A 13,758-nucleotide genomic window follows, 5' to 3' on the forward strand; every position below is an offset into this window, starting at 1 on the left:
TAATAATTAGGCATTGTGTTCTTTTAAAGATGGAAAAACAAGACATCAAAAAAATGTATGTATGTATATATATATATATAGACTTATATAAGCGTATATGTGCATATGTGCACAACTAAGCATATAGATACGTATATATATACATACATATGTATATTTTTTTATGCATGTACGTATATGGTGCACATTTCTGCATATATGTACGCACATACTCATATATAGGGCACATGTGTAGATTCATGCGCACACAGCTACACACACATTACACACATATGGATAGCTTGAAGGCGCCTACTATTTACGCTACTATGTTGTTACACTAATACTCTTTACAATGCGGGAACCATATTTGAATGTAGAGCAAATGGTCTGATAAAAATATCAACACATACCATAATTGCATATGTATATTAATATGTTATACAATACTAGCGAGTACCAAAAAATGTCAGTCCAGCCCTAACTATTATATACAAATTGTACGATTTTCCTGAAGGATTCATACTTTTGATTTTATGTAAAGTTCTGAGGATGGATCACGTAAACCATCATGCTTTAAACGGCTTCGCTCCATCTATATTTTTACTCTTCAAGTGAACAGAATTTCATTAAAAGTGTATATATGTGCTTCTCCTTTTTTTTTTTTTTTTTATTTTTCCTATTAATTATTATTACTGTTATAGTGCATTTTCACTATTTTGGCCAAGAAATAGAGTGCTATAATATGACGGAAATTGCTTATAATAGCTGATATTACGTAGTAAAGAAACATTAAAAAAAAAATTGGGGCCATTTTATTTAGAACGGGCGATGCAAATAACTGCTGGTCCAGTAACATGTGCTTTACATAACTTACTATGGAGGTATTTTTATTATTATCATAAGGAATTTTTCGTGTTGCTAGGTGCGTTGGATAATATACAGGCTGTATCATTCGATCCTTATCCGGTTCCCCTTCTTGTACGTAATATGACACTACTTCAGGACCTTGACGATTATGATTACCATTAACATGTCCATCTCTTGCATCATAATTGTTATGTTCTCTAACATCTTCATGGCCACTGTGATAATGACGGTCATGATAGTTTCTTGGAGGAGGAGGATGATCGTATCTTCGTTCCAGCACCTCTGGTTTTGTTTCGTTTCTATTATCATTATTGTTTTTTTTGTTACTAGATAACAAGTAATTTACAACTGTTTCCTTTAGCACTTCCATTTCTGGGCTCAGATTACTTCCTCCCCCTTGTGCTAAACATCTGTTTTGCACTCTTTTAAGCGACGCTCTTCCCTTTGCATTGTAGTAGCTGCCATTAGCTTTACACGACCTGTTCAAAGAACACTAAAAAGGGGATGGGGCGGGGGAAAAGTAAAAAATGGAAAGTGTATACATTAAAAAAACACATTTTTTTCTCTCACATATTATCAATATATTCTTGTAAATTCTGTTAGCTGCAAAATCCAATTAAGGCTATGCAAATATGTCTAAAACAAAAAATCAAGTATGTTCCACTTTTCTCTATTTTTACAAATCTTACATTATTATTAAAACATTGTAATGTCCAAATCAGAAGGGTAACTACACAAATATTCACGAAAATAGGGAACCTTTTTTTTTTTTCTTCACTAAGATATTTCTTCACAGTTGCCATGTTTGAAACAATGGTTTAACTTGTTTTTTTTTTTTCTCCTTCCCGCTTTACAGCGTCTGGTATTAAGTATACAGTCACATTAAATTTTCAAACACTCCAAATATATGCCTCTTTCTCCAGTTTTCAAATCTCGCGTCTGATTTTATTTATTCATTAAAACTGCAGTAAGAACAATTTTCCGTTTTAAATATTCCCTTACTAGCCCGTGGAGAACTAACTATCACGAAGGAATATTATATGTATACTACTTACGCAAAAATATTACATTTAAAAATATTACATATATTATATACCTAGATTTTTCTTATACAAAATATGTTAAACGTAGAAATTTATATCTATGTAAGGTAAATAAATATCTTTTATGGTCATTTATTAAAATGTCATATGAAATCAAATGTACAATCTGCGGAAGGTTACAGGCTAATATAATTACAGTATATATATATGTATAATATTAAATTGTCATTTTCTTTCCATAAAGATGATAAGTATAATGATTCACAAATTTCTAAATTATTAATATTTTGTTTCATGAAACAAAGTATTAATAAAATTCGGAAAGTAACATATAAATATATGTATTGTATTATATACATATATATTTTTTTTTTTTTCCATTTAGGAAAAAAAAAGGGAATGAAAAAAAATGTTTAATAAATATTCTTTTTTAACACCTAGTAAATGAAAATGAAGCAGTGTAAGTTTATATATGAAATAAATGAAATATAATACATACGATTTACATTTATTTTTCTTATTAGAATTACATTTTCATCATTGACAATAACATGTCTTTTAAAGGAAACATAACATTTGTGTCAATCTGCCCAATCTCCATTCTGTCATTTATTTCCAATTCCCTGTTATAAAATAATTTTGTCGCTCCGCCATTTTTGGGAATCTTACAATAATTTGCGTGGCACAAAAAAATATTTTTAAAATAATAATATTTAAAGCAGTAGCAATAAATAAAATACTACTGCATTTATAATATATTTAAATTTCCATATATGCATATTTATTATTATTATTATTATTATTATTATTATTATTATTATTATTATTATTATTATTATTATTATTATTGTTTTTTTCCTTTTTGTAATTTTGAATCCTCTATCGATAAATACAACCATACGCAGCTAAAGTAAGAGGGTAATATGTAAAGTACAAAATAATAGTAAAAAAGCGGTATGCGCATTTATAATTTCTTTAGGTTAAAAATATAAAAAATAAAACTACGTATCGATTTTATTTTTATTGCTTCGAATACTGACCAAATCCTGTCCACCATTTTATTTAGGCAATTGCACAAAATGTAATGAAGTTAATGAAGCGGTACGTTTAGCATAATTTTTGCACATATATGTGCATACATACGTACATACATATATACACATACATATATATACATATACATATATATACACATGTACATATACATATACATACATGTGCGTACATACATGACATATAATTGCGTGCCCTTATCAAATCGTACAAATAAATCATATTGTATTGGGAATTCTTTGCAAACATGTCTATTTGTGATACCCTGTGTACGATTTTTTCCCTAAAACCTTGCAAACGCGCTGTACGTCTTTTTTTAAAATTGAAATACGTTAAAGGCATTAATAAATTAGTACATATTATTTTCGGATAAAATACCATGCCATAAAATTCAAGCAGATATTTAGAAAAAAAAAAAAAAAAAAAAAAACGATGAACAGTTTGCCAAAATTCTAAGAAATAAAAAGTTATCTATACCTTATAATGCAGTACTTACATTCATTAAAAAGAACTTTCGTTTCAAAACGGCGTTGTGCACATGTGTAAATGTCCACCGAATGGTTAACCGTTAAAGGGTTATTTTATTCGTGTTCCTTTTCGAAATACCTTTTACACAGCCGCTTTAGTCCCAATTAAGCTATTAACCCATATATCGCTCAAATTAACCGAATAAATTAGTAAAAAAACAAGGCCACTTGTTCAAACTTTTCATAACATGTCATAATAAATATCTCCACATGTATGAAGTATGGTATTTACAAAGAGTCTTATTTTGGACGAGGAATTCCCCTCGGGTAAATCCATTTGTAGTACCGAATAGAATAAATTTGTGCTAGTTATAATATAAGTCTACCTTTAACCTTCCTCATTAATATTTAATTCAACAATTAGTAGAAGAAGAACTATATCTCCTAATTGGTAAACTTGGTAGTCCTATCTCCCTTAAAAAGGGCACAAATAATTAGTATAGTTATCACATACAATAACGTAGAATTATGGAACGTTAAAATATATGTACCATGTTTTAATACAACGTTGAACAAGGGTTCATGTTTATTCGAATGTTATTGGTTCAAATACTTTCTACATTTATCCTGCCGGAGAATGTAAAATACGCCATTTCATACGTTATATACATTTTGATCAAATTTATCGTGTGGAACAGTGACAACTGAGAGTTGGCTACCCTTTTATACAAATATGCACGCATACGGGTCGAGCCATTCGCACAACTTAGTGGCCCCTTCTGAAATGTACAGCAAGATGCACTTGGTGTATAAACTACGTCGACAGAAAACACGTTTTTTTTTTTTTCTTCTTTTGAATAATATGAAAACAATTTAATTGCATTGTATTTTTATTATTAATATTTCATTTTATTTTTCTCTTTATAACATTCTCCTCAAAAGGGCTGCAATAAACTGGCAGGGTAATTCATCTAACAAATTAATACACCGCTACATCTGTGTTTTCTAAATATATACAAACACACTTGCGAATTTATGCGTACCTCATCTGTACCTCTCGAAATTGTGTTAATAAAAAAAGGACTTGCCTTTTTTTTTTTTTTTTTTTTTTTTTTTTTTTTTTTTTATTTTTTTTTCCTTTTTTTTTTTTTTTTTTTTTTTTTTTTTTTTTTTTTTTTTTTTTTTTTTTGTACAGAAGTGACGCAGTATATAAATATTGTAGTTTATTGCATTCTGTGCACAAGCAGAATGTACGGTGCTACACAAATTAATCGTCAAAAGTTGAAAGATAAAAATAAAGCGCAAAAGGGAAAAATTATCCCCAAACTCACCAGCAGAGTAATGCTATATCTCTAGCAACTAGTTGTCGCTCAATAGGAGAAAGCCCTTCAGGGTTATTACTGCTATTAATTGTTCGAACTACACTGATGCATTATTTGGATTTTTTGTTTTTTAAAAAAATGCTTTTTCTAAAGGAGCCGTTTTGGTACTGTTGCTCATTTAGGCATATGTATACATATACCTTAAAAGTATTTAAAAAATTGCAAAAAAAATGGAGTGATTGCTTAAGAGTGCCGATTCTTATAAAAAAATATTTTTTGCCTCTAAACGATTTAAATTACGTATTATTTGTATTTAACCTTTGCTCAACACCATTTGGCTCACCAACAACAGGAATCAGAAAAGGTGCATGCAAGCGGATGTACCCCCTATGCAACAGATTACATTTATTTTGTTTTATTCTTTTTTTATTTGTTCTTTTACCTTAATTAATACTATAAAATGAAAATACATAATGTAAGGCCTTATCAAAATTGATAAAAAAAATGAAGTATATTATTTAAACAATTAACTTTTTTATTGTCACGAGTATATCTCGTTTTTATTCTTACAATTGTTTTGTTCTAGAACTAAAATGTAAAGCTGGCACCCGTGGTCGTTCTATAAATGCAACTGGTTCGTGTAAGTAAAAATTAAATGAACACAATAATACAAATTTTTAAGCTGTATTTATAAAAAGCGAAAAAAAAAAAAAAAAAAAAAAAAAAAAAAAAAAAAAAAAAAAAAAAAAAAAAAAAAAAAAAAAAAAAAAAAAATAGCCGTATAGTAATGTATAAAAGTTCAATTATAAGATTAATCGTGAGCCCCGGTTTACGCGAAATATATTAATGTTATACAATTGGGTTCATCCGTCAACATGAAAAAGTACTACCATTTTGAAAAAAAAAACAAAGTAATAATAATTAGCATGGTAAAATGCAGCAACCATTATCAAAATCCACAAACCCAGTTAAAATAATAATGCAATAAAATACCCGAACATCTAACTCTCATCCGTGTTGCGCACGTGCCCCATATTAAAAACTTAGTATCGAAAATCAAAATTAAAAACAGTTCAAGCGCTAAAAAAAAAGCATTTTCGCAATTTACAAGTATACCACTTAACCATGTGTAGCAATGCAAATTTGTACAACACTTTCGCAAGAAAATCGTCTTTAAATGGCAACTTAGCGAAACAGACGTGCGAGCGGTTACCCCGCAATGGAAACAGAACAACTCCATTTTCTAAGGTGTTACTGATATGCGTCTTGGTCCTTTTATGTCTATTGCCGTAAGTGGAAAGAGCAAATGGCCATTCTGTAATCAACCATATTTTTCACATTTGTGCAGCACTGTTTTTTTCTACAAAAATGCGTATGCAAACTGGTTCTATATACACGTTTTTCTACATCTGTCCACATTGCTTTGCATTTGTGTTTACCTTTTCTTACAACTCTCTTACATGTGTATGTATAAATTCCCCTACACAGCACGTTCACCCAACGAGAAGGCGCTATTTCCCCAAAGCAACTGAAGAACAATGCAAGAAGCTTGGCAATGCAGAGAATGGGAAGAGATCCCTGGCGTGGCGGTTCATCAAGCGTCTTAGACGATGCTGAGTTTCAAATGATCATAGAAAAGTGGGCCGATTTTGAGAACAAGATGAAACAGACATGGCAATACATAGAATACTATGAATATGATGCATGGTTTAAACTCTTATTTGGAACCTGGTTAACAGGATTTCTATTGATGAACAATTCATCCAACATGGCAAACATATTTTATACATGGTTAGATATGTCCCAAAAAATGGGAACGAAGCGTATACAAAAAAATATAGAAGATAACGATGTTTTAGATAAGGTCATCAAAAAATTGAAACATAAAGCTTTCAACAAATTAATTAGGAACTGGGATGTCGAAGTAGAAGATTTCTGGAATGATATCGTGAGAATGAAGATGGAAAAAAATATGGAGTGGTGTAATTTTCTAAGAGAAAAATGTAACGCCTGGATAAGCTCCCATTTCATGTGAACGACCCCCAAGGTGGAAGGCGCGTTATATTCCTTTAAATTGTTAATAAGGCAACCATCCTTATGGAAGCGAAGCTGAAAATGTGCAAATGTTTAGACGGACCGTACTCCATATGTACGTATGTACCGATGCAAGCAGTGCCAAAAAAAATTTAGGCTTAATGCAAATATGTGTTAACTCTAACACATATTATGTATAAAAAAAAAAAATAGAAATCATTTCATGCGCAATAAAGCAAGCCTCACTAAGCATCTTCGTAACTAATATAAAAAATTGCCAAAACCTCAATAAGTACCTCTCTTCGTACACTTTAACCACTACTACACAGAGTGGTCATTTGTCTTGGCCATTCACTCTATAAGTAAAATATCTGATGAAACACTCATAAGCACCACGTAATAAGTGCAACAATTATATATGTGCACTGCTCATGTTTAAATGAAGTTTCAACTAATTTTATTTTTTCATTTCTGCGCATGGCATATCGCGAAGTATACATAAAATATACTGAGCACAGTATAAATAAAAAATTAACATGTTGTTGTGTCACGCAAACGTGCAGTTAAACGCCTTTGTTTTTAAAAGATTATTTTTTTTGTTGTTGTTTTATGTATTGTGTGTGCATTATGAATATTATAATTATTTATACACACTAACTTCACTTTAACAGTAATACTCATTTGTCTTTCCACTTTTAAACATACAAAGTGTCTAATAAGGGAAATGATGCGAAAAAAAAATAAGGCAAGAAAGAGGTGTTTTTCTCAAATCTGCGCCTTGCGGGGTTTTTTTTTTTTTATGCTACCCTTATACTTTCCGTTTGAAGGGAGCATATCCTAAACAAAATGATCACATTGGTATACATGAATTCGAAAGAAAAAACTGCGCCTGATCAACTTTAGTAGATTTTTTATTCACGGTTGGCATTAACCTACGCTACGGTAAAAACAGTGCACAGGTAACGCTATATAAGAAAAAACAAAAAAAAAAAAAAAAAAAAAAAAAAAACTGAGAAAATTTTTATTCCCTTCTTCATGCATAAGCAAATTATAAATGCCCCCCGAAGGGTTCTATCATAAGAACCAATTACTTCCAACTGGACTGGCGCACAAAATGGACATTTTGGAAGGGCACTATGGGGGTAAATACAAATGGCACAATTCTTCCTATGGCGAATAATATATGTCTATCGTCTTGCCGCTTTGCATTGAGCGTTCTTATTTTTCTCAGACCCGCTAATCTGAGTCGTTTCCAATACCGATTTTAAGATTTACGTGGGAACATGCCCCTTCCTACAAATTAGTACAACCAACTGTTCGCTAATGCGAGCTAAATGGCTTCCCCCTTTTGGAGTATACAATCATGTGGAGAAACAATAACCACACGTTTCTATCTCACAACATGGCGCATATACGTACACACGTATAAACATTTCGCTGCCTTCTTCTAGGGCTGCTGAACGCAAAGACGCTCAAAACTGTAGGATTTTCCTCGAAGCTAAATCGCTCTCTTTCAATTCTCTAACCAACTTGTCGCTGTATATGTTCCTAATTATATCCGAGTGGCTATAATTCTTGACATGCCCATATACGTACAAATCGTGCAGTATTTTTTGTATGGGGAAATAAAAAGGAAACGCAAAAAAGTTATAATTTGAAAATGGCGGGAATAATATTTGAAGGGAAAAGTGATTTATTGGTGAAGGGTACGAACAACCCACATACAAATATCTTTTCAAACTTTTTATTTTATTTTTAACATTCACATCTTCTAGTTTTTTAAAAAATTTGCACAATGCCGATTTGTCCTTAACATTTTTTAACACATCTTTATATATATTTTCATAATTTTCATTCAGCTTTTCAATAATGTTATTTTCGTTTACATTTTCTAAATGAATATCCTTCTCATTACTCCCATTCTGCAAAACAATGTTTTTTTTTTTCTCCTTAATGATTGTGTTCAGTTCGAACAAAATATCTACAAGTTCGTCATTGTAATCTGCGTCAACTTTGGTAGACACATTATACATGTATCTGTAGTGAACTAATTTCCCTTTGCTAATTAGAAGAAAGTACAAAAATATATCAATGACAAAATACACATAGTTATACAAATGCAACAAGCAGTTTATGTTTTTCCTCTTTAAATTCTTAACATCATACATAATCCCTTTAAATAAAACCATAAGATTAAGACAGGAATTGCTATGAGGATTATTTAGTATGATATAATCATAACAGTTGTAGTAGACGTACAATTTATCACAATTATTTATCAGCCCCTTTTTAAGACGAACATATTTATCGTCAATTTCAACATTATTCAATAACGGTGCGGAAAAGATGTTACTTCTTACAGTTTTTCTGTCAAAAAGTTTCCACTCCTTTCGAACATTTATGATATCTGTAAAAATGGTGTTCTTTATTAATCTGATATCATTGTCGCTTAGTAAGCCATCACAGTACACACACCTGCTTACATTATTTATGTTTAAACTTGTGCAGTTGATGCACACCTTTTTATATAATCTGTTTGTGTAGTATTTTTTTTTTTCACATGAGTAGTATATTTGCCTCTTCGCAATTTTTATCATTTTAATTTAAAGTGGTTTTCTTTCTGAGTGCGGCGCCTGAAGCTGGTCTTTTTTTCTTTTTTTTTTTTTCTCGTTAACAAGAAATGATGCCGTTTTAATTGGTTACGCTGTCATATTTATCAAAAATGTGAAAAACTTAAAAAACGCGTCATGAAAAATTATTTCTTTTTTCAACTTTTTCTTTCAAAATTGGCACTTCAATTAGGCGGCTAATGGTACGCTTCTTCAAAAAATTGTTTTTCGTAAAATGGTATTTCTTTATTTCTGTCCCTCCTGCATTTTATTCTTAAATGGTTTTGTTCGTCCACTCCTACCCCCCATGTTATGTTTCCACGCTTCCTTCTTTTTTATGTTGTTCGTTCCCTTCCTACAATGTGCAAAATTCGTTCTGCACTTAAAGAAGTTGAACGAGCTTAATGTAAAGAGGAACTTAAATATGGGAAAGTAACACCAAAGCAAGGAATATGCTCAAACGCCCGTTGTTGCTTTCCTTATGTGAAGGCATTTCCTCCCAACTTTTGCAGTGATTACAAAAGAACTAAGCGTCATCCTTCGCACAACATTTTTATTTTATAATATGGATGAGAATACTTTATACAAAAAAAAAAAAAAAAAAAAAAATGTTGCTAACGCAATTTCTGCAAAGTTTAAAAAAAATAAATTGTGCACATCAAAGGGAGGAATTCCATGTTACGGTCAGATAAAACACGTTTCATGCCTCAAAAAATGTCATATAAAAATGCAACAAAATACACCTGTTGCCATTCCTGTATGGAAACATTTTTATTTAAAAGTGTATTTTTTTCGCGATACCCAATGAGGAAAATTTAGAGGGAACATTTTAAAAAAAATAGGCGTTGTCGTGTAGCAACGCATTCATGTGACTTGTAAGTACGAATACGTCGAACTACGCGAATTTCTGCAAACCGCACCAACACCACTGTCGTCTTAATTACGTGAGTGAGACCTGCTTTTCTTTTTTCTAATGATGCACATTTGCTTGACATAACCAAAAAAAAAAACATTCGTGTTAGCAGTCGCATATGTGTATATGCCTACATGCACAAAACAACGCGCCGAACTTATTCACGGTGAAATGGCGCAGTGGGGCCCCGTCAAAATTTGAAGCTCTCGTAGGGGTTCCACTTGATGGGGAAATTTTCGGGCGTCGCGTCTTCATTTTCTCTCCATATCTGCGAGGGCACAAAGAAAAAAGGAAAAAAAAAGAAAAGTTAAACAGGCACGTGTTGTAAACGTAAAAATGCCTTTTCTTTTTTTTAAAATCAAATTGACACACGATACGTAGAAATAATGCAAACAAACCATGTACCGCACATAAATACATGCACACACACACAATCCTTTCGCGTATGTGTTAGGGATACTCCCCCCTTTTTTTGCGCTACCTTAATGGACTTGTCCCCGTGGGTTGTTATCAGCCGACTTTCACTTTTGTCGAAGGCCATGGCTAGCGTGGAATTTTCACACTCGACCGTGCCAGGGACGACTTTGTTTGATAACGTGTCATATTTATAACCGCTGGACCAATCGTAAAAGTGCAGCTGGCCATTGTTACTACCCAGTATTAAAATAGACGAGTCACTAAAATAAGAGTCCTGCTTAATTAAACTGCAATTAATTATCGAATTAAAGCCTGTAATGTTCCTATCAAATTCAGCGTCCGCTCCACACCACACTTTAACATTATCCGTGCCACAACTACAAAAACTATATTCAAAAGGATGAATAGATAGTGACCGAATACTTTTTTTATGATGTGTTAATGCTATTCTGCACTTGCCATTATTTAAATCCCACAACCTTATCATTTTATCTTGAGACCCTGACACAACCTGTGGCTCAACAGATTGAGAACACAAAGACATAATAGTCCCTGTGTGACCTGATAACACAAAAATGGAACTCTTCGTTCTAATGTCCCAAACCCTCACTACGGCATCACGCCCCCCACTCATAAGTATATCTAGCGATGGATGTAACGATAAGCAGTACACACCTGACAGGTGCCCATGATAATCTCTTATCACTTTATTGTATTCTAAATCCCAACATTTTACTCTGTTATCTTCACCACAACTGAATAGGTAAGGATTTTTCTTCGAAATTTTTATATCACGTATACTATTTATATGACCAGTTAAGGTTAATTTTAATTTACATGTCGCTAAATCCCATATTTTAATTAATCTGTCATTTGCACCAGTAGCAAACCATTCGTTGCTTATGTCCACATCGACACAGTTTACCCACCCTGAATGACCTAGGATTACTCTGTATAATTTGTATGGAAAGTGCCACTTTGGTTTTTTAATTTTTTTATAAATATCCAACGTTTTTATATTTTTTAGAGCATCGCTACTTAATACACTGTCGTCCGATTTTTTTATAATCGGTCCACTGTGTACTTCATTTCTTGGCTGATTTATGAAAGGTAAAATGCTAGTCTTTTCATTATTATTTTTCCCCAACTCGCCCATCTGATTGGTTATGAGAATTTCGTTCATGTAGTTTAAATCATGTCCTATATCGTCATGTGTAACTGTGTCATCATTTATAATGCTACTTATGATGGAAGATTTTTTTTTCTTTTTCTTTCTTTCCTTTCCTCTGTGTAAATCATCCCTTTCGATTTTCTTTAAGTACAATTTTTTAACAGAAGAATATTCATCCAATTCTTTCATGTTTATATTCACTTTTATGGACGTCAATTTCTTTATAACATTTTCTCTCAAGTTTTGTTTTCTTGAATTCAGTTCATTTTCCTTGTACATTTCTTCGTGACTCTTTGTAGTAGTGTTCCCATCTGCAGTTGCCAAGGTGGATATTTCTTTTAAATCTTTTATTCTCTTATCCTCATCTTGCTCGATCTTAGAAATTCTGTCATTTATGTTCGTGTCATACGCAAGGAGGCTATAATTAAATGGGGTTAGCATGTCATTTCCCACGAACATAGTCTTTGACAAGCATAAGCTTTTTTTTAGGATGTTTGTTTCCTTTTCATTTTCGCTATCATTGTCAATTTCGTTGTCACTACGACTGCCATTGTCACCTGTTCCCTGTTCAGCGTCTAGAGATGCATTTTTCATTTCTACCCTTTAAAATAAATTTTATTATTTTTCATGGTGAAAAGACGTCTTCGTTCCACTGCATCACAAATTAATGACGCTGTTTATCAATCGAAATGGTAATAAGATCAATTGGTACTCTGCTTCTTCTTCTATCGAAAACAAACGAAGCGAGTGATTTACTTCTCACTACCATTCAATATTACAATATGGGGAAAGTAATGTCCAGCGTAAAATGTCACATGCAGCATGCCGTCGCCTGCGTGGAGCCTATATCAAACACGAAATGCAGTTTTAACAGATAATACCTTCATGTACCATGGTACGGCATATCATGAAGCAAACCCACCTAAATGTAAAACAATCATATACGTTAAAAAAAAACAGCGCCTATATTTTTTTTTTTTTTTTTTTTTTTACAAAATATGTGGCATTTTAAAGTACATAAAATGATAACAGAAAAGGGCACCTTGATATCGTACGTGCGGCATATTTCCTTTTTGCTCTCAATGCTGCCTTTTCCTAGTTCCAGTGGAAACAACAAATGCAGAAAAATGCAGAACCTGACGGGAACCGGTGTATGTAAAAAAGTGAAAGTTTAAAAAAAGGCCAAATGTGAAACGTAAAAAATAAAAAAGATGCGTTCAATTCATATGGAGTAAAAGGTTTTTCCTTTCCGAGAAAGGGAAACCCTTTAAGATTAATATGCAATTATATTTTTGCATCTTTCGAAATGAACCTGTGATTACATTTTAGAAAATGTAAAAAATTTGCAAAGATGGTGAGCAAAATGCGTGATACAAAAAATATGAAAGGAAAAAATCGTCTCTTATGGTACAATAGCATAATTATGTTGCCTTGAAAGTGGGGGTCCCCACGAAATTTACGTGATTCTGTAATATATGTGATTATACAAATCCAACAGCGTGTGATATTTTTTACTGAAAAATGAACTACGGAAAAATGTACTACTTTTTTTGCGAAGATGTTGCTAAACTCACACAGTAAAATTTTTAACTTCTGAAAATTATTCTATTGAAGGAGCAAATGGAAAGAGCCGATCCAAAGATGACTGTTTTTTTATATAGTACATAAAAAAAAAAACTAGTCGCACACTTTGTGTACATTTGCAACAATTGTGGACAATTACCTCTAAGTAAATAAAATGAACGAGGGAGCATTTGTGCTACAGTTAGATGCGCAGAACGAACACGTGAAAAGACGTTACATTGTAATTTAAAATCGGAAATTTTGTTCTATTTTTCTAAATAGCTGAAAATGACTTTTCGTGGTAATCGAAAAAAGAA

At 32.1% G+C, this 13,758-nt stretch overlaps 4 protein-coding genes across 4 annotated transcripts; 1 reads left to right on the top strand and 3 right to left on the bottom strand.

Annotated features, from left to right (window-relative positions):
- Positions 1-661: 661 nt before the first annotated feature.
- AK88_04699 (uncharacterized protein) lies at positions 662-1,652 on the bottom strand (the record flags this gene model as incomplete). The annotated part of the gene is made up of 2 exons (XM_012482307.1): positions 662-1,342; positions 1,539-1,652. The coding sequence occupies 2 exons, from the start codon at positions 1,650-1,652 to the stop codon at positions 662-664; spliced, it is 795 nt and encodes a 264-aa protein (XP_012337730.1).
- Positions 1,653-5,609: 3,957 nt separating this feature from the next.
- On the top strand, positions 5,610-6,769 carry AK88_04700 (uncharacterized protein; the record flags this gene model as incomplete). The annotated part of the gene is made up of 3 exons (XM_012482308.1): positions 5,610-5,663; positions 5,782-6,023; positions 6,223-6,769. The coding sequence occupies 3 exons, from the start codon at positions 5,610-5,612 to the stop codon at positions 6,767-6,769; spliced, it is 843 nt and encodes a 280-aa protein (XP_012337731.1).
- Positions 6,770-8,240: 1,471 nt separating this feature from the next.
- Positions 8,241-9,365, bottom strand: AK88_04701 (uncharacterized protein; the record flags this gene model as incomplete). Its single annotated transcript, XM_012482309.1, has 1 exon — positions 8,241-9,365. One exon carries the CDS (start codon positions 9,363-9,365, stop codon positions 8,241-8,243), a length of 1,125 nt encoding a protein of 374 aa, XP_012337732.1.
- A 1,115-nt stretch (positions 9,366-10,480) lies between these two features.
- Positions 10,481-12,472, bottom strand: AK88_04702 (uncharacterized protein; the record flags this gene model as incomplete). Its single annotated transcript, XM_012482310.1, has 2 exons — positions 10,481-10,558; positions 10,772-12,472. 2 exons carry the CDS (start codon positions 12,470-12,472, stop codon positions 10,481-10,483), a joined length of 1,779 nt encoding a protein of 592 aa, XP_012337733.1.
- Positions 12,473-13,758: the final 1,286 nt, after the last annotated feature.

The sequence above is a fragment of the Plasmodium fragile genome (assembly GCF_000956335.1).
Source record: "Plasmodium fragile strain nilgiri unplaced genomic scaffold supercont1.72, whole genome shotgun sequence".
NCBI lineage: Eukaryota > Apicomplexa > Aconoidasida > Haemosporida > Plasmodiidae > Plasmodium > Plasmodium fragile.